Below are 19,811 nucleotides of genomic sequence, written 5' to 3' on the forward strand. Positions count from 1 at the left end.
TGATTGCTGTGCATTGATTTTGTGTCCTGCCACGTTACTGAATTGCTGTATGAGTTCTAGTAATTTGGGGGTGGAGTCTTTTGGGTTTTCCACATAAAGTATCATGTCATCTGCGAAAAGAGAGAGTTTGACTTCTTCTTTGCCAATTTGAATACCTTTTATTTCTTTCTGTTGTCTAATTGCTGATGCTAGGACTTCTAGTCCTATGTTGAACAATAGTGGCGAGAGTGGGCATCCTTGACGTGTTCCTTTCTTAAGGGAAAGGCTCTCAGCTTTTCCCCATTGAGGATGATATTCACTGTGGGTTTTTCATAGATGGATTTTATGAACTTGAGGAATGTTTCCTCTATCCCTGTACTCTGAAGAGGTTTAATCAAGAAAGGATGCTGTATTTTGTCAAATGCTTTTTCTGCATCAATTGAGAGGACCCTATGGTTCTTCTATCTCCTCTTATTAATGTGTTCTGTCACGTTTATTGATTTGCAAATGTTGAACCACCCTTGCATCGTGGGGATAAATCCCACTTGGTCGTGGTGGATGATCCTTTTAATGTATTGTTGGATCCTATTAGCTAGGATTTTGTTGAGGATCTTGGAATCCATATTTCATCAGGGATATCGGTCTGAAATTCTCCTTTTTGACGGGGTCTTTACCTGGTTTGGGGATTAAAGTAATGCTGGCCTCATAGAATGAGCCTGGAAGCTTTCCTTCTGTTTCTGTTTTTTGAAACAGCTTCAGGAGAATAGGTATTATTTCTTCTTTGAGTGTTTGGTAGAGTTCCCCAGGGAATCCATCAGGCCCTGGACTCTTGTTTTTTGGGAGGTTTCTGATCACTGCTTCAATCTCGTTACTGGTTATTGGCCTATTCAGGTTGTCAATTTCTTCCTGTTTCAGTCTTGGCAGCTTATAGGTTTCCAGGAAGGCCTCCATTTCATCCCGATTGCTCAGTTTATTGGCATAGAGTTGTTGATAATAATTTCTAATAATTGTTTCTATTTCCTTGGTGTTAGTCGTGATCTCTCCCCTTTCATTCATCATTTTATTAATTTGGGTCCTTTCTCTTTTATTTTGGGTAAGTCTGGCCAGTGGTTTATCAATCTTATTAATTCTTTCAAAGAACCAGCTTCTAGTTTGGTTGATCTGATCTACTGTGTTTCTGGTTTCTAATTCATTGATCTCTGCTTTAATCTTAAGTATTTCTCTTCTAATGCGTGGCTTAGGCATCGTTTGTTGCTTTTTCTCTAGTTCTTTAAGGTGTAGAGTTAGTTGGTGAATTCGGGATTTTTCTGTTTTTTTGAGTGAGGCTAGGATTGCTATATATTTCCGCCTTAGGACCACCTTTGCAGTATCCCATAGGTTTTGGACTGATGTGTTTTCGTTCTCATTGATTTCCATGAATTGTTTAAGTTCTTCTTTGATTTCTTGGTTGACCCAAACATTCTTGAGCAGAGTGGTCTTTAGGTTCCAAGTGTTTGAATTTCTGCCAAATTTTTTCTTGTGATTGAGTTCCAGTTTTAAAGCATTATGGTCTGAGAATATGCAGGGAATAATCTCAATCTTTTGGTATCGGTTGAGACCTGATTTGTGACCCAGTATATGGTCTATTCTGGAGAAAGTTCCATATGCGCTCGAGAAGAATGAGTATTCTGTTGTTTTAGGGTGGAATGTTCTGTATATATTCATGAGGTCCATCTGGTCCAGTGTGTCATTCACAGCTCTTGTTTCCTTGTTGATTTTCTGCTTAGATGATCTGTCTGTTGCTGAGAGTGGAGTATTGAGGTCTCCTACAATTAACGTATTGTTATCAATATGACTCTTTATTTTGGTTAACAGTTGGCTTATGTAGATGGCTGCTCCCATGTTGGGGGCATAGATATTTACAATTTTTAGATCTTCTTGTTGGATGATATACTGTCCTTCTTTGTCTCTAACTACAGTCTTTAGTTTAAAATCTAATTTGTGTGATATAAGAATTGCTACCCCAACTCTCTTTTGAGGTCCGCTGGCATGGAAGATGGATCTCCATCCCTTCACTTTCAGTCTGGATGTATCTTTAGGTTCCAAATGAGTCTCTTGTAGACAGCATATGGATGAGTCCTGTCTTTTTATCCAATCTGCAACCCTTTGCCGTTTTATGGGAGCGTTTAGGCCGTTCACGTTGAGAGTGATTATTGAAAGATATGAATTAATTGTCATCATGTTGCCTGTGAAGACATTGTTTTTATAGATTGTTCCTGTAACTTTCTGTTGTATATCACTGTTGGGGTCTTTCTCCTTTTATAGAATCCCCCTTAATATTTCTTGCAGGACCGGCTTAGTGGTCACATATTCTTTCAGTTTCTGCTGGTCTTGGAAGCTCAGCATCTCTCCATCCATTCTAAATGACAGCCTTGCTGGATAAAGTATTCTTGGCTGCATGTTCTTCTCATTTAGTACCCTGAATATTTCTTGCTAGCCCTTTCTGCCTTGCGAGGTCTCTGTGGATAGGTCTGACGTTATTCTCATGTTCCTCCCTCTGTACATAAGGAATCTCTTCCCCCTAACTGCCCTTAAGATGGTTTCCTTGGTTCTAAGATTTGCGAGTTTTACTATTACCTGCCGGGGTGTTGGCCTGTTTTCCTTGATCTTGGGAGGGGTCCTCTCTGCCTCTAGGACTCGAATGTTTGTTTCATTCCCCAGATTAGGGAAGTTCTCAGCTACAATTTGCTCAAATATATCTTCTAGTCCTCTCTCTCTCTCTCTCCACCCCCTCCGGGATTCCAGTAATTCTGACATTGGAACGCTTCATGGTGTCAGTTATTTTTCTGATTCTATTTTCATGGATTCTGAGTTGTTTTTCCCTGGCCTCCTCTTTTCCCTTTTTATCTATTAAATTGTTTTCCAGGTCACTGATTCGTTCTTCTGCCTCACTTACCCTAGCCGTTAGATTATCTAGATTGGATTGGATCTCATTGATAGTATTTTCAAGTTCTGCCAATTCAGCTTTCATTTCTGCCCTTAGAGACTCTATGCTGCCATTAATTGATATCTCCATTCTAGCTATTATGTTCACAATTGCTAGCCTGAATTCCATCTCCGACATCTTGGTTATATCTGCATCCATTTGTAAATCTGCTGCATAAGTCATAATCTCTGAGTCTTTCCTATTTTGGGGGTTCTTCCTCCTAGTCATTCTGTTGATGGGTGGTTGACAGAATGTATAAAGTCTAAATTATTGATCATAACCCAAGCAAGATGCACCTGTTTTCTAGGGACCTTAGGATTGCTGGCCTCTTGTTCTCCCACCCTGTCTTCTGGGGGAGGGGCCTGCCATGCTGGTACTCAGGCAACCCTGTTTGTGCAGAGTTGCCCTGCCCCCTGTCGTGGGGGATGGGCTTAGTGGGAACGGGTGTTTTGGGGCTTTTGTTCTCTGGTGGCTTTCCACGTCTCTTCCGAGAATCAGAGCAGAAGAGACTGTTTCCAACTCTCTGCCTCAGAGCAGAGAGATCGCAATCTGTTCTTCAGTGAGCTCTCCAGGCCACACTATTTCTGTTTCTGTCTGTGCTGCTATAAGCTGCAGCGTCCTGGGTTGTGCGCCCCTCTGCAGCGCTCCCAGTCCTGCCTCCATGTTGGGACACACCTCTGCCCTTTGTGCTTCTAAAACTGCCAGCCGCTCCCAGTTCACATGTGCAACCCCACCGCTCCGGTTTCCATCTAAAGTCCTTTCCCCGCCACTACCGGTCTGCGAGTCTGTGCCCGGTCCCTAGCGTGGGAGGCTGTTGCTCACCGGTGGTGTAGGATCCCCATGGCCAGGCTCCTTCCCGCTGCCGTTTATCCTCTGATATCTGCCTGCGGAATCATGGCTCCACACTTCTTACCTGGAAACCAACCACCTGGGATCTTCTGTTTGTAGAGATCCAGATCTTCTTACATCCCAGGCTGATTTCATGGTTGCTCAGAGTGGACTGGTAGATATCCAGATCAATTCCAGGGACCAGTTGGAATAGGGTCTCATACTCCTCTGCCATCTTTTCCCAATCTCGTTTCATATAGTATTTTTTTAATGATTCTTTCAGTTAGCATAATGTTTTCAAACTTCATGCGTATCTTGTATTAGTACTTTTATCTTCTTAAAATATTTTTAGATTATCATTAAATACATGGAATCTAAACTTCACCATCTTATCCATTAAGTGTACAGTTCAGTAGTGTTAAGTACACTCACATCATTCTGCAGCCAATCTCTATAACTTTTAAATTGCAAAACAAACTCTTTACACATTAAACAATAACTCCCCCTTCCCCAGCATCCTCAAGAAACTACCATTCTACCTTGTGTTCTGTCTCTATGAATTTGGCTCCTGTAGGTACGTTATGTAAGTGGAATCATGTAGTATTTGTTGTCTTATTGTGGCTGGCTTATTTCACTTAGTACAGTATCCTCAAGTGTCATCCATGTTCCAGCATGTATCACAGTATCCTTCCTTTTTAAGGTAAAATAATGTTCCACTTTGTGCATATGCCACATTTTATCTCTTCATCCATCGTTGAACACTTGGCTTACTTGTACCCTTTGCTATTGTGAATAATGCTTCTGTGAACATGGGTGTACAAATATCTCTTCAGTCTCTGCTTTCAGTTCTTTTGGTTTTATACCCAGAAGTGGAATTGCTGGATCATATATGGTAATTCTGTGTTTAACTGAGGAATTGCCACATTGTTTTTCATAGTGGCTGTACCATTTTATATTCTTACCAACAGCACATATTCTACGCTTTCTACATCCTCACCAATATTTGTTCTTTTCTGTTTTTTATGGGGTGGATGGTGATCTAACCATCCTAAAGACTGTGAGGTGGTATCTCATTGTGGTTTTTATTTGTATTTTCCCTAATGGTTAGTGATGTTGAGCCTCTTTTCATGTGCTTTTGTGTGCTCTGAGTTAAGGGAGACAGAATCCTGTCCCTTGGGCAGCCCCTAGAAAATCCAGCGCGTTGCAAGCAAGTTTCACTCTTTACCTTCCTTCTTGGTGGAGGAGCTGAGAATTAGGCAGCTTCCTGGTGACTTCCTTGAGCTGAGCAGGAAAGGGAGTACAACAAGTATGAGCAGAAACACTACAAAATATCCAGCCATTTTAAGTGTGACTTTTGGTTAGGTGTTCACTTGGTTACTAAAGTTTCTTAACTGGTTTGTGGAATTCTCATAAAGTTACTTTTTACCATATGTTGTTTATTCTGTGTTTCTGTGGGAGAACAAGAGCCTGGAGCTTCCTAGCCTGCCATCTTGCTGTGGTTACCTGGCTATTTTGTTATTTTAATGGGTGAATAATATTCCATTGTATAGATAATACCACATTTTATTTATCCATTTTTCATCTGTTGATAGACATTTGGGTTGTTTCCATTTTTTGGCTGTTTTATGAATAATGCTGCTGTGAACATTTGTATATGATTTTTGTATAGTCATATTTTCATATTCATTCATAGGAATATATCTATATCTATGAGTGGAATTATAGGGTCATATGGTAACACTACGCTCAACTTTCTAAGGTAACTGTCAGACTGTTTTGTACAGTGGCTCATCATTGTACATTTCCACCAGCAATGCACCAGAGTTCTGATTTCTGCACATCTTCACAAACATTTATTATTTTTGTTTTGTTTTGTTTTGATTATAGCCAACCTGGTGGGTGTGTGGTGGCATCTCATTGTGATGTTGATTTACTTTTCCCAAATGATTAACAATGTTGAGCATTTTTCCATGTGCTTACTAGCCATTTGTATATCTTCTTTGGAGAAACATCTGTCTAAATTCTTTTCCCAATTTTTAATTGTGTTGTATTTTTATTGTTGATTCATAACAGTACTTTATATATTCTGGATACAATACCCATATCAGAATCCATTGCCTAATCCAAGGTCATATAGATTTATCATTCTTTTCACTGACAAATTTTATAGTTTTACCTACCTATGTAGGACTTTGATCTTTTTATCCCCTATAACCTTTATGAAATTTTATTGAAATAAGCTTCTAGATTTCTATGTTTAGATAGTTCTCATTATTTTCTAGTATAAATACTATTCTCATAAAAATATTTGTAGGGGCACCTGGGTGGTGCAGTTGGTTAAGCATCTGACTCTTGGTTTTGGCTCAGGTACTGATCTCAGGGTTGTGAGATCAATCTCCACATCACGCTCTGCACTCAGGGCAGAGTCTACTTGGGACTCTCTCTCTGTCTCCCTCTGCCTCACCCCCCCAAAATAAATAAATCTTAAAAAAATGTGTATACACACACAATAGAGATGTAGAAATATTTTTATTACACATTGTTATATATATACACATATATATGCATGTGGGTATATTGACACACTCGTTTGATTACTTCTCTTAGAGTAAATTACTAAAAGTGGCATTGTTGAGTCCAAGTTGTACAATTTTAAGACTTTTGTCATACATATTTTCATCTTTTTTTTTCCCTCAAGTTTTTATTTAAATTCCAGTTAACATACAGTGTAACATTAGTTTCAGATGTAGAATTTAGTGATTCATCACTTATATATAACACACAGTGCTCATCATAACAAGTGCCTTCCTTAATTCCCATCACCCATTTAACCAATCCCCCTGCCCAGCTCCCCTCCAGTAACCATCAGTCTATTCTCTACAGTCAAGAGTCGGTTTTCTGGTTTGCCTCTTTTTTTCTCCCTATGTTCATCATATATATATACATATATACTGAATCTTCTTTATCCATTCGTCAGATTGGGGATGTTTGGGGCTTTTACAGAATTTGGCTATTATTGATAATGCTGCAATAACTACAGGGTGCAGGTATCCCTTTGAATCAGTATTTTTAATCTTTTGGGTAAATACCTAGTAGTGCATATACTGGATCATAGAGTAGTTCTGTTTTTTCCTTTTTGAGAAATCCTCATACTGTTCTCCAGAGTGGCTGCACCAGTTTGCATTCCCACCAACAGTGTAAGAGGGTTTGCCTTTCTTCCATATCTTCGTGAACATCTGATGTTTCCTGTGTTGTTGGCCATTCTGACTGGTGTGAGTTGATATCACATTGTAGTTTTGATTTGTATTTTTCTGATAATGAATGATGTTGAGTATCTTTTCATGTGTCTGATGACCATTTGTATGTCTTTTTTGGAAAAGTACCAATTCATGTCTTCTGCCCATTTTTAAACTGGATTATTTGTTTTTTGGGTATTGAGTTTTATAAGTTTTTTATGTATTTTGGTTACTAACCCTTTATCAGATGTCATTTGCAAATATCTTCTCACAATCCAAAGGTTGCTTTTTAGTATTGTTGATGGTTTCTTTTGCTGTGCAAAAATTTTTTTATCTCGATGAAGTCCCAATAGTTTATTTTTGCTTTTGTTTCCCTTGCCTCAGGAGACCTATCTAGTAAGAAGTTGCTAAGGCCGATGGCAGGGTTACTGCCTGTGTTCTCCTCTCCTGTCTCACATTTAGGTCTTTCATCCATTTGGAATTTATTTTTGTGTATGGTGTAAGAAAGTGATCCAGTTTCATTCTTCCACATGTGGCTGTCCAGTTTTCCCAATACCATTTGTTAAAGAGACTCTTTTTTCCATTGGATATCCTTTTGTGCTTTGTTGAAGATTAGTTGACCATATAGTTGTGGGTCCATTTCTGGGTTTTCTATTCTGTTCCATTGATCTATGTGTCTTTTTTTTTGAGCTAGTACCCCACTGTCTTGATGACTACAGCTTTGTAATAGAGTTTGATGTCTGGAATCATGATGCCCTCAGCTTTGCTTTTCTTTTTCAGGATTGCTTTGGCTATTCAGGGTCTTTTGTGGTTCCATACAAATTTTAGGATTGTTCTAGCTCTGTGAAAAATGCTAGTGGTATTTTGATAGGGATTACATTAAATTTGTGGTTTGCTTTGTGTAGTATAGACATTTTAACAATATTTGTTCTTTCAGTCCATGAGCATGGAATGTTTTTTCATTTCTTTTTGGCATCTTCAATTTCTTTCATCAGTGTTTTATAGTTATCAGAATACATGTCTTTTACTTCTTTGATTATGTTTATTCCTAGGTATCTTACTATTTTTGGTGCAATTGTAAATGGGATTGATTCCTTTATTTCTCTTTTTGCTGCTTCATTATTGGTGTATAGAAATGCAAAGATGCATTTTGCTGATTTTGTATCCTGTGACTTTACCTAATTTGTGTATCAGTTTTAGCAGTTTTTTGGTGGAGTCTTTTAGGTTTTCTATATAGAGTATCATGTCATCTGCAGATACTGAAATTTTGACTTCTTCCTTGCTGATTTTGATGCCTCTTCATTCTTTTTGTTGTCTGATTGCTGAGGCTAGGACTTCCAGTACAATGTTAAAATAACAGCGGTAAGAGTGAACATCCCTGTCTTGTTCCTGACCATAGAGAAAAAGTTCTCAGTTTTTTTCCCACTGAGGATGATATTAGATGTGGGTTTTTTGTATATGGCCCTTATGATGTTGAGGTGTGTTCCCTGTATCCCCACTTTGATGAAGGTTTTTATCATGAATGGATGTTGATTGATTTGCAAATATTGAACCACCCCTGCAGCCCATGAGTAAATCCCACTTGATCATGGTCAGTGAGTCTTTTAGTATACTTTTGGATTAGATTTGCTAGTAGTTTTTTGAGAATTTTCACATCCATGTTCATCAGGATTATTGGCCTACATGTAGTTTTCTATTTTAGTGGAGTCTTTGTCTGGTTTTGGTATCAGAATAATACTGGTCTCATAGAATAAATTTGGTAGTTTTTCTTCCATTTCTATGTTTTGGAATATTTTCAGAAGAATAGGCATTAACTCTTCTTTAAACGTTTGGTAGAATTCCCCTGTGAAGCCATCTGGCCCTGGACTTTTGTTTGTTGGGAGATTTTTGAGTACTGATTCAGTTTCTTTGCTGATTATTGGTCTGTTCAAGTTTTCTATTTCTTGTTTCAGTTTTGGTAGTTTCTATTTTTCTAGGAATTTATCCGTTTCTTCCAGATTGCCTAATTTGTTGGCATATAATTTTTCATAATACTCTCTTATAATTGTATTTCTGTGGCTTTGCTTATTTCTTTCTCTCACTTGTGATTTTGTTTATTTGGATCATTTCTCTTTTTGGTAAGTCTGGCTCTGGGTTTATCAGTATTATTAATTTTTTCAAAGAACCACCATCTGGTTTTATTAATGTTTTCAGCTGTTTTTTTTTATTGTTTCTTTGTCATTTATTTCTGCTCTTTATTATTTCTCTTCTGCTGGCTTTAGGCTTCCTTTGTTGTTCTTTTTCTATATCCTTTAGGTGTAAAGTTAGGTTGTTTATTTGAGAATTTTCTTGCTTCTTGGGGTAGGCCTGTATTCCTATATACTTCCATCTTATGACTGGTTGCATCCCAGTAGATTTTGACTGTTGTGTTTTCATTTTCATTTGTTTCCATGTATTTTTTTTCTTTTTTAATTTCCTCATTGACCCATTCATTTTTTAGTTCTTTAACCTTGTATTTGTGGTCTTTCTAAATTTTTTTCTTGTGGTCGACTTTAAGTTTCATAGCCTTGTGGTCAGAGAAGTTGCATTGTGTGATCTCAGTCTTTCTGTACTTGTTGAGTCCTGATTTGTGATTTAGTATGTGATCTATTCTGGAAATGTCCCATGTACACTTGAATGTGTATTCTGCTGCTTCAGGATGAAATGTTCTGAATATATCTGTTAAGTCCATCTGGTTCTGTGTGTCATTCAAAGCCATTGTTTCCTTGTTGATTTTCTGCTTAGATGATCTGTCCATTGATGTAAGTGGGGTGTTAACGTCCCCTAGTATTATTGTATTATTATCAGTGAGTTTCTTTATTTTTGTTATTAATTGATTTATGTATTTGGGTGCTCCCAAGTTGGGGACATAGATATTTATAATTGTTAGATCTTCTTAATTATGCCTGATGGATAGACCCCTTAATTATGATATAATGCCCTTCTTTATCTCTTGTTACAGTCTTGGTTTAAAGTCTAGTTTCCTTGATATAAGTATTGTTTCTCTGGCTTTCTTTGACATCCATTTGGAAGATAAGTGTTTTTCCATCCCCTCATTTTCAATCTGCAGTTGTCTTAAGGTCTAAAATGACTCTTTTAGGCAGCATATAGATGGGTCTTGTTTTTTTTTTTTTTAATTTTTTTATTGTTATGTTAATCCCCATACATTACATCATTAGTTTTAGATATAGTGTTCCATGATTCATTGTTTGTGCATAACACCCAGTGCTCCATGCAGAACGTGCTGTCCCCAATACCCATCACCAGGCTAACCCATCCTCCCACCCCCCTCCCCTCTAGAACCCTCAGTTTGTTTTTCAGAGTCCATCGTCTCTCATGGTTCTTCTCCCCCGGGTCTTGTTTTTTTTTTTTTATCCATTCTGACATCCTTTGTCTTTTGATTGGAGCATTTAGTCCATTTACATTCAGGGTGATTATTGATAGATATGGATTTCATGCCTTTGTATTACTTGTTTTGTTGTTGTTTCTGGAGATTTTCTCTGTTCCTTTCTAGTCTTTGTCGCTTTTGGTCTTTCTTTCCCACTCAAAAAATCCCCTTTAATATTTCTTTCCGAGCTGTTTTAGTGGGCATGAACTTCTTTAGTTTTTGTTTGTCTAGGATACTCTCTATCTCTCCTTTTCTAAATGATAGCCTTCGTGGATAGGGTATTCTTGTTTGCATATTTTTCCCATTCAGCACGTTTTATATATCATGCCCACTGACTTCTGGCCTGTCAAATTTCTGTGGATAGATCTGCTGCTATCCTTTTGGGTCTTGTAAGTTCAGGATTTCTTTTGTCTTCCTGCTTTTAGGAGTTTTTCTTTGTCACTATATTTTACAAATACAACTTCAATATATCTTGTTATCCTGCTTTTGTTGATGTTGATAGGAGTTCTCTGTGCCTCCTGGATCTGTATGTCTGTTTCCTTCCCCAAATTAGGGAAGTTTTCAGCTATTATTTTCTCAAAAATACACCTTCTGCCCCCTTTAATTTCTCTTCTTCTGGGACACGCATGATACGAATGTTACTACATTTGATGGAGTCACTGCATTCCCCAAGTCTACTCTCGTGATCCATCATTATTCTTCCTCTCTTTTGTTCAGTTTCATTATTTTCCATAATTCTGTTTTCTATATAACTTGTTTCTACATCTCTTTCTTCCATCATTGTGGTAATTACATCCAGTCTGTTTGGAATCTCAGTTACTACGTTTTTCATTTTTGCCTAATTGTCTTTTTACCTTTATTATTTCTGCGGGAAGTGTCTCCCTGATGTCTTCCATGTTTTTCTGAAGTCCAGTGACTATCTTTATGATTGTTGCTTTAAAATTATCCATCAGGCACATTACTTATATCTGTTTCCATTAGATCTCTGTCCATGACCTTTTCTTGTTTTTTCTTTTGGGATGAATTTCTCCGTCTCTTGGCATTTTGTCTAGGTTTCTGTCTTCTGTATGTTAGAGAAGCCTGTTATGTTTCCTGCTCCTGAGAGTAATGGCTTTTTGAAGAAGAGGTCATATACTGTCCAGGGCCTGGCGCTTCAGGAAGTGTCTCTGGTGTGTGCTGCATGCACTCTGCTGCTGGATTTTGGCTACTCTGTCCCTCGGTTTAGTTGTCTGTAGAGGTTCTCCTTGCCTGGTGTTTGGAGCGTGGCCAGAGTGTGGCAAGTTTTAACTAGCTGTGCTTTGGTCTGCTTTCTAAAAGAGACCTGATGCTATTTCCACTAGAATGGAAGCTTTGCAGCACTCTATGGTTAGGTAGATGTCTTGCGTGCCTGGGTTTGTGCTGGTCTTCTGGGGATGGGGTCTCCTGCCCTGGTTCTTGGTGATACTTGCCTGAGAAAAGCAGTAACAGTGTAGCTCAGGGGTGTGAGAATTGGTATAAGCAGATTAGGTACTTCTATTGGTGCTGTACTATTTCCTAAAGTTGGTTTATGCTGAGGGGTGGGGGAGGGAAATGATGTCAGCCAGGTCTTTTTTCCTTGTAGAGGGGAGTCTGTGCTTGCTGCTCTCAGTAATGCACTCCCAGAAGAGTGAGTAATTTCCCCTTGTGCATCCTAGGTGTTTTTCAGATAATTGTTTTCACACCGTCTCCAGGTTGCTTGCCTGCCTGGAGCAATGCAGTGCGCTTTGGGATCTATCCTAGCTAAGCCTGCTGACTTTTTAAATTTCAAACTTAGGGACCTGGTGTGGTGGGGATCTGCACTGGTCTTCTGTGGGAGAGTCTTGCCATGCCTGGACTAATGCAGGTTTGACCCAGAAGGGCAGTCACTCCAGAGTGCAGGGTCATTGGATTTAGAGCAAATCAGGCCAAACATCCAGTGTACAGGTTAGCTGCCCTCAGCAGGTGTGTCTGCACCTATGCTGAGGTGAGCAGTATAGGGGTGATGGCGCCTTCTGGTTCTTTTCTCCCTGTACATGCAATGCCAACTCTCATAAATGCACTCCAAGAGGAGGGAACGGTCTCTCCCATTGCACCTTAGGTGATCCTCAGATCGTGTCATCTGCCTGCAAGTTGCTTCCTTGCCTGCCTTCTGTCTAGGAGTAGGGCAGCGCCCTCAGGTCTCTACCCCAGCCAAGCCCAGGGACCTTTAAAACTCCAGTCTTTGAGCCCCTCTGGTTGCAAAAACTCATGAAAATCAGCCCCTTTCGTTTTCTCAGTCAGTGGCTTTGGGGAAGTATTCCTCTTGTGTGCATCCCTGTGTGCTCTGCTCTCTCTCGTCTTTCTCTGCCACCAGGGCTCCTTCCCCTCTGCAGCAACCATGATAAATTTCTCCCCTAAACCACCTCTCCATACTTACTACCTTCCCAAATGTGCCCTCTTCTCTCCCTCTAATTGTGGTGTTTGTTCTATCAGTCTTCAGGTCTATTCCTTGGGTATTCAGGTGATTTGATAATTATTTACCTGTGTTTGAGGGGTGAGGCAAGCCTAGGGTCCTTCTATTCCGCCATCTTAACTCTCTCCTGTCATACATATTTTCAGACTGTCTTAACAGAAGTCATTTTTTTCTCCCCCCAGCATAATAGGAAAATAACTGTTTTTTTACTTTTTCAACAGTGAAATAGTGAGTAGTCTGTTAGGTAGAACATGTATATTAGGGGGATTTTGATCCATTTTGAGTTAATTTTTATATATGATGTAAGATAGGGGTCCAACTTCATTCCTTTGCAGGTAGATAGCTAGTTGTCTCAGCACCATTAATCAAAAAGATGTTTTTTTATCTGTTGCATTTTCTTCACAGTCTTGTGGAAAATCGGTTGATCACAAATGTCACGTTTTATTTCTGGACTCACTTTTCTCTTTCATTGATCTGTATGTCTGCTATTTATGACCTGAATGTACTGTCTTTATATACGTAACTTTGTATACCAGTTTCTAAGCCCAGAAGTCCTTTTTTTGCCAAAAGTTGTTACTGTTTTCTTTTTTTAATGTATGTGTACTCATATGAAGAAAACAGTCTCTAGCCCTTATAATCTGCCTTTTTTCCCTAAGAGATGGTGAATATTTTTCATTTGTATATTGGCTATTAATATTTCTGAAGGCCTTCCATCCATCTTTTTTTTTAAATTAATTTATTTTAGAGACTAAGTGAGTCAGGGGAAGGGCAGAGGGAGAGGGAGAGAGAGAATTTAAAGCAGATTTCACATGGGGCTGGATCCTATGACCCTGAGATTATGACCTGAGCTGAAATCAAGAGTTGGATTCTTAACCGAGTGAGCCACCCAGGTGCTCTCATCCATCTTATTACTTGTGCCAAACCTCCCCCCTGAATAACTTAAAATATGGATCATTGGATTAAAATTAAGGGTTATCTAGTGAAGAGTTTTTGCTTTTTGTTTTCCTTGTCTTTTTTTTTTTAATTTTTTATTGTTATGTTAATCCCCATACATTACATCATTAGTTTTAGATATAGTGTTCCATGATTCATTGTTTGTGCATAACACCCAGTGCTCCATGCAGAACGTGCCCTCCTCAATACCCATCACCAGGCTAACCCATCCTCCCACCCTGTTTTCCTTGTCTTTTTAAGGAATGTACGCAAAGGGAAATTAGCTGTAGAATAGTATGCAATTAATTTAAGGAAATTCATCATGAAGTATTTCATTTTGCATTTTAAATGTTCTTTAGGTCTGCAAAGAAAGCAGAGTTGGAAGAAAATCAGCGGAGTTATAAACAGAAAAAGAAAAGGCGACGCATTAAGGTTCAAGAAGACTCATCGAGTGAAAACAAGGTGATGACATTTATTATGTACTTGAATTATAACTACAGTAGAGTGTAGTAAATATGTTACCTCCTTTTCTGCATTCCATTTGTTAGTTTAATTCTGCTGATTTATTTACATTTTAACACCTTTGTGGAAGGATTGACTTATTGAATGTATAAGTATGCAGAAATAGTATGACACATTGTTGATTTTTTTTTCTGTTTCTTAACTAAATCTGATGGAAATTTTAAGTTGCTCTTTTTCATTAGTTTACACTCTTGGGGATATAAAGTTGATGAGTAGTGTTCTATTTTCTGAAGACATAAAACATTTTATCCTGAATAATGACTCATGTGTGAGTAAATTTCTTCCAGAAGTCATTGTTAGCAAATTCGTTTCTTATATATAAGCAGGATTATGTAAAGTAGAAGTTCTCTGTAATATGTTTCACCCTGTGAGTACAGAATGAATCTGTAACATGATTAATTCATGTTCTCCTTGGCGGGGGGGAAGGGGGTCTTTTTTTTAAATGATCCTTTTAACCATTTCTAAGTGTACATTTCAGTGGTCTTAATTAAACTCAAAATTGGAAACTCTGTACCCAGCTGCTTGTAACCTCATCTAATTTCTGTGTTCGTGAATTTGCCTATTTTAGGTGCCTCATATGAAGTGGAGTCATACAGTATTTGTCCTTTTGTGTCTGGTTTATTTCACTGACAATGTTTTCAGGGTTCATCTGTGTTGTAGACTATATCACAATGTCCTTTCTTTTTAATGCTAAATAATATTCTGTTGTATGTATATATCACATTGTGTTTATCCATTCATTTGTTGATGGACATTTGGGTTGTTTCCATCTTAGGCTATTTTGAGTAATGGTGTTGTGAATGTGGGTGTAGAAATATTTTAGTCCCTGCTTTTAAATCTTTTGGTTATAATCTGAAATATGGAATTGATGGATCATCTGGTAATTCTATGTTTAACTTTTTGAGGCACCATCACATTGTTTTCCCAGTGCACCAGGCTTCTAGTTTTTCTGCATTCTCACCAAAACTTGTTATTTTCTGTTTTTCTTTTTCTAATAGCCATCCTAATGTGTGCAAGATAGTATCTCATTTATGGTTTTGATTTCAATTTCCCTAATGACAAGTAATGTTGAACATCTTTTCACGTGATTATTGGATATTTCTGTATCGTCTTTGAAGAAATGTCTGTTGCATTCCTTTGCCCCCTTTTCTGGGTTGTTTTTTATGCTCTTTTTTATTGCAAAGTATAATTCTAAAGCTTTTCAGTATGTTCTCTTTCACCTTTCCTTAGTATATTAATTATTGGAATAAGAAATGGGTAAATTAGATAACTTTGTGTATTTACCTCTGATCATTTAAATTCCATAGAGTAATTCTGAAGAAGATAAAGAAGAAGAGGAAGAGGAAGAGGAAGAAGAAGAAGATGAAAATGATGAGTCCAAGTCTCCTGGAAAAGGCAGAAAGAAAATTAGAAAGATTCTTAAAGATGATAAACTAAGAACTGAGACACAAAATGCTCTTAAGGAAGAGGAAGAGAGGCGAAAACGTATTGCTGAGAGGGAACGTGAGCGAGAAAAATTGAGAGAGGTAAACCAGTTATTATTTATGATTTCAAAAAATATGACTTTAATAGATTCACACACACACATTACTCAGTATATTAAGAACAGAATGTTGTAATCACCACAGATTTTTAGTTATACTTGCTTTTCCCTATTAGCAGTATGTTATGCAACTTTTATTTTTAAAGATTTTATTATTTATTTATTTATTTATTTATTTATTTTAGAGATAGCGAGTGTGCAAGTGGGGGAGGAGCAAATGGAGAGGGACAAGCAGACTACACTGAGCGCAGAGCCCAACGTGGGGTTTGTTTGTTTGTTTTTTTTTAAAGATTTTATTTATTCATTCGAGACACAGAGATAGAGAGATAGAGAGAGAGAGAGCATGAGCAGGGGGAGAGGCAGAGGGAGAAGCAGGCTCCCTGCTGAGCCAGGAGCCGGATGTGGGGCTCGATCCCAGGACTCTGGGATCATGACCTGAGCTGAAGGCAGACGCTTAATGACTGAGCCACCCAGGCGCCCCCCCCAACGTGGGGTTTGATCCCACGACCCTGAGATCATGACCTGAGCTGAAATCAAGAGTCGGACGTTTAACCAACTGGGCAACGCACGCACTCCTATTTTATGAAACTTAAAAATCTTCATTAGGCTATATTAATATAATTAGAGACATGAAATGACTTGAGATTCTTGAATGTTCACCAAAGTGATTGTTTTTCTGGGGTAGAAAAATGTTTAAATATTATTGCTTAAATTCATAAAAGATTTTAATTTTTTTTGGTTAATCTTTTTATTTCTTTTTATTTTTTTTTAATTCAGAGAGAAAGAGAGTGAGCAAGCACAAAGAGGGGAAGTGGCAGGCAGAGGGAGAAGCAGGCGGTAGGTAGAGGGAGAAGCAGGCTCCCTACTGAGCAAGGAGCCTGATATGGGACTTGAACCCAGGACCTTAGGATCCTGACCTGAGCCAAAGGCAGCCACTTACCCAGCTGAGCCACCCAACCGGCTGAGCCACCCAACTGGCTGAGCCACCCAGGCATCCCAAAGATGTTAATTTTTTAAATAAGCTTTTTTTTATTGTAATAGTTTTCAAGCATATGTATAGGCAGAGGGAATAGTATTATAAATCTCCATGTACCAGATACTCAGCTTCAACAGTTACCAACACATGGCCAGTCTTGTTTCATCTATTCTCTTCAGATTATTTTGGAGAAGTCTCAGAAATCATCTCATTGTGTATATATATAGTTCAGAATATATTGTCAAAAGATAAGGAAGCACCCTTAGACATTATTACAGTACCATTATTAACACTTAAAAATGATCATTAATTCCATAGTGTTATATCTAGTTAATATTCCAAATCCCTTCAATTTCCTCAGAAACATATTAGTGGTCTTTAAAGATTTATTTATTTGAGAGAGAGAGAGAAAGAGAGTGTGAGTGCGGGGGAGGGGCAGAGGGAGAGTGGGAGAGAGAATCCCAAGCAGATTCCCCACTGAGTGCAGAGCCTGATGCGGGGCTCAATTTCATGACCCCAAGATCATGACCTGAGCTAAAACCAAGAGTTGGATGTATAACCAACTGAGCCATCCAGGTGTCCAAATGTTAGTGGTTTTTAAAAATAGTTGGTATGAATTAGGATATTAAGAAAGTCTTACTTCATGTTATGTTGCATTTGGATGTTATACCTCATAAGTCTATTTTTATTTTAAATATGAAGTTTTCCTTTTTCCATTTTTTTCTTTCTTATAGTACATGTGTTTAAAAAGCTAGATAATTTGTGTAGAATTTCCTATATTTGAGCTTTGCTGGTCACATTTCTGTGGTATATTTTCACTGGTTCTCGTATGTCCTATAAACTCTTGGATATAGAGGTCTGATCAGATTTAGATTCAGTTCTTTTTTGGCAAAAATACTCATGGGTGGTAATATATAACTTCTTGCATCTCACTTAGAGGTACTTCTAAGAGTAGTTGTCTTTTTGTGATGTTATTTAAATTTTATTTAAAAAATTTGAATAGTAGCATTTGATAAATAGACATTAAAATTCTATATTATCATTTTCTTCTGATCCCTATCAGTATACACACATGTGTTTCACATAAATGCAGTCACTGTATGTGGTATATGCTGTATTTTCCTCTCCCTTTCATTTCATATAATTTGAATATATATTAACGTGTTCCCTGTACTTTTCATTGTTTTATAATGTTTATTTTCTAATTAACTTTTTTTGTTTACTAAATTGAATCTGTGTGCTTTTTAAAAATCAAGTATTACCGTAAGGCTACATTGAAAAATCAATAGTCTTCTGTTTTACCCAGACTCTACTCAAAGGTAATGACTCAATTCTTCTAGCTGTTCTTTGCTTTTACTTGTATGTTTCTGTTTAATATGCTTATAATGCTATTTCTTTATTTTTCAGTTTTAGACATTACCATTATTATATGATAGTTGTGGATTTAGTTCTCATATACTGCCTGCCAAAGACAGAGTTTCCTCCTCCCATTCTCTCAGTATGGTTATACCACAGTTCTGGTGGAATAATTTTCATTGTTTGCATGACTATAACTATGTAAATATTCACAAAAGGGCTACGTAGTGTATATTGCATATATTTCTCATACATACACATATACATGTGTATATACACATAGTATATGATGATTACATTCCTTTGTCCTTTTTGTTTGCTTTTCCTAGAGTTAATAATGTTTTGGATTTTTTTGTCTTATTTCCTGCATACTTTTGACTACTTAATTTCCTATGTATTTAGCAAAACCCTAAAATTCCTCAGTAACTTTAACACATCAGGTGAATGATCAGTTTAGTTTTTTTTCTTTGAAATGACACTGATAGAGCCTTTCCCCCCCACTTCTAATCTGGTCTGTTTCATCTACTTTCACTCTTCTGGGAATTTCCTCACCCATTTCTTGTTTTGGATCTCTTATTTCCTAGATACTTATTTTCCCATGCACTGTACTTCCCAGAATTTTTCAAGGGGGTTAGTCACCTTACTTTAATAATGGACTAATTTGGCAATCTGGTAGGTCTGTGACTCTTCCTTATTTAATTTAGCCTTTCAACCAATTTTCCTGCTTTCACTCCACACTTCTCCCGAACTGTTTGTGTTAACTGATGCCTCCTTGTCCTTAATCTTCTGAGGAACATCAAATATGTGATTCTTGTTTTTCTCCTCCATGGGAACTTAAGTTTCAACCTTCTTTATTTTTTTATGTCATTTGACATTTGTCCATATGCCTTCTAGCTTTCACAGTTTTGTTGACATTTCATTTCTGTCAGGATCTTCCTTTTTCTTCTTTTTCACCTGTGGGATTATAACTTTTTTGTTCTTTCATATCATTTTAGTAAAGAAATATGTTCATTCCACCATTCTGAGCCACTTGCAATGGTTTTGCTTAAGTAAACTGTCCCAAGAAATTAATTAATTAATTTATAAGATCTTATTTATTTATTTGACAGAGAGAGAGTACAAGTAGGGGGAGTGGCAGGCAGAGGAAGAGGGAGAAGGAGAAGCAGGTTCCTTGCTGAGCTGGGAGCTCGATGTGGGGCTTGATCCTAGGACCGTGAGATCATGACCTGAGCCAAAGGCAGGTGCTTAACTGACTGAGCCACCCAGGCGCCCCATTTCCAAAAAAATTTAATATAGTTTTGTATAGCCACCAATTACGTATGATGTATTTCCTATACTAAGTTCACAATCAAAGGATTTTTATCAAAAGTGTATTTCCCAGTAGCCATTACCACAATTAAGATGTAGAAAACTTTAATCAGTACTTCTTGGTCAGTCCTGAACCCTATATACCTAGCTGTAGGGAATCTGTGATCTACTTTTCTCACTATAGATTATATTTGTCTTTTTAAAAGTTTCATGTCAATGAAATCACATAGTATGTTCTTTTATGTAATTTTCAGTTTAACAGTTTTGAGATTCATCCATGTGTATGTGTTCCAAGTACTTTGTTGTTTGT

The 19,811-nt window shown here is 37.6% G+C and overlaps 1 protein-coding gene across 6 annotated transcripts in view; it reads left to right on the forward strand.

The window, feature by feature from the left end:
* Positions 1-19,811, forward strand: part of LOC118544892 (transcriptional regulator ATRX) — a 303,532-nt gene that overhangs the window by 130,797 nt on the left and 152,924 nt on the right. For all 6 annotated transcript variants that reach the window (XM_078064338.1, XM_078064341.1, XM_078064339.1 and 3 more), the window contains 2 exons: positions 14,156-14,258; positions 15,626-15,844. In XM_078064338.1, the coding sequence (XP_077920464.1) occupies positions 14,156-14,258; positions 15,626-15,844 (322 nt within the window). The remainder of the gene's footprint in view (positions 1-14,155; positions 14,259-15,625; positions 15,845-19,811) is intronic.

Source organism: Halichoerus grypus, chromosome X (assembly GCF_964656455.1).
Source record: "Halichoerus grypus chromosome X, mHalGry1.hap1.1, whole genome shotgun sequence".
Lineage (NCBI taxonomy): Eukaryota > Metazoa > Chordata > Mammalia > Carnivora > Phocidae > Halichoerus > Halichoerus grypus.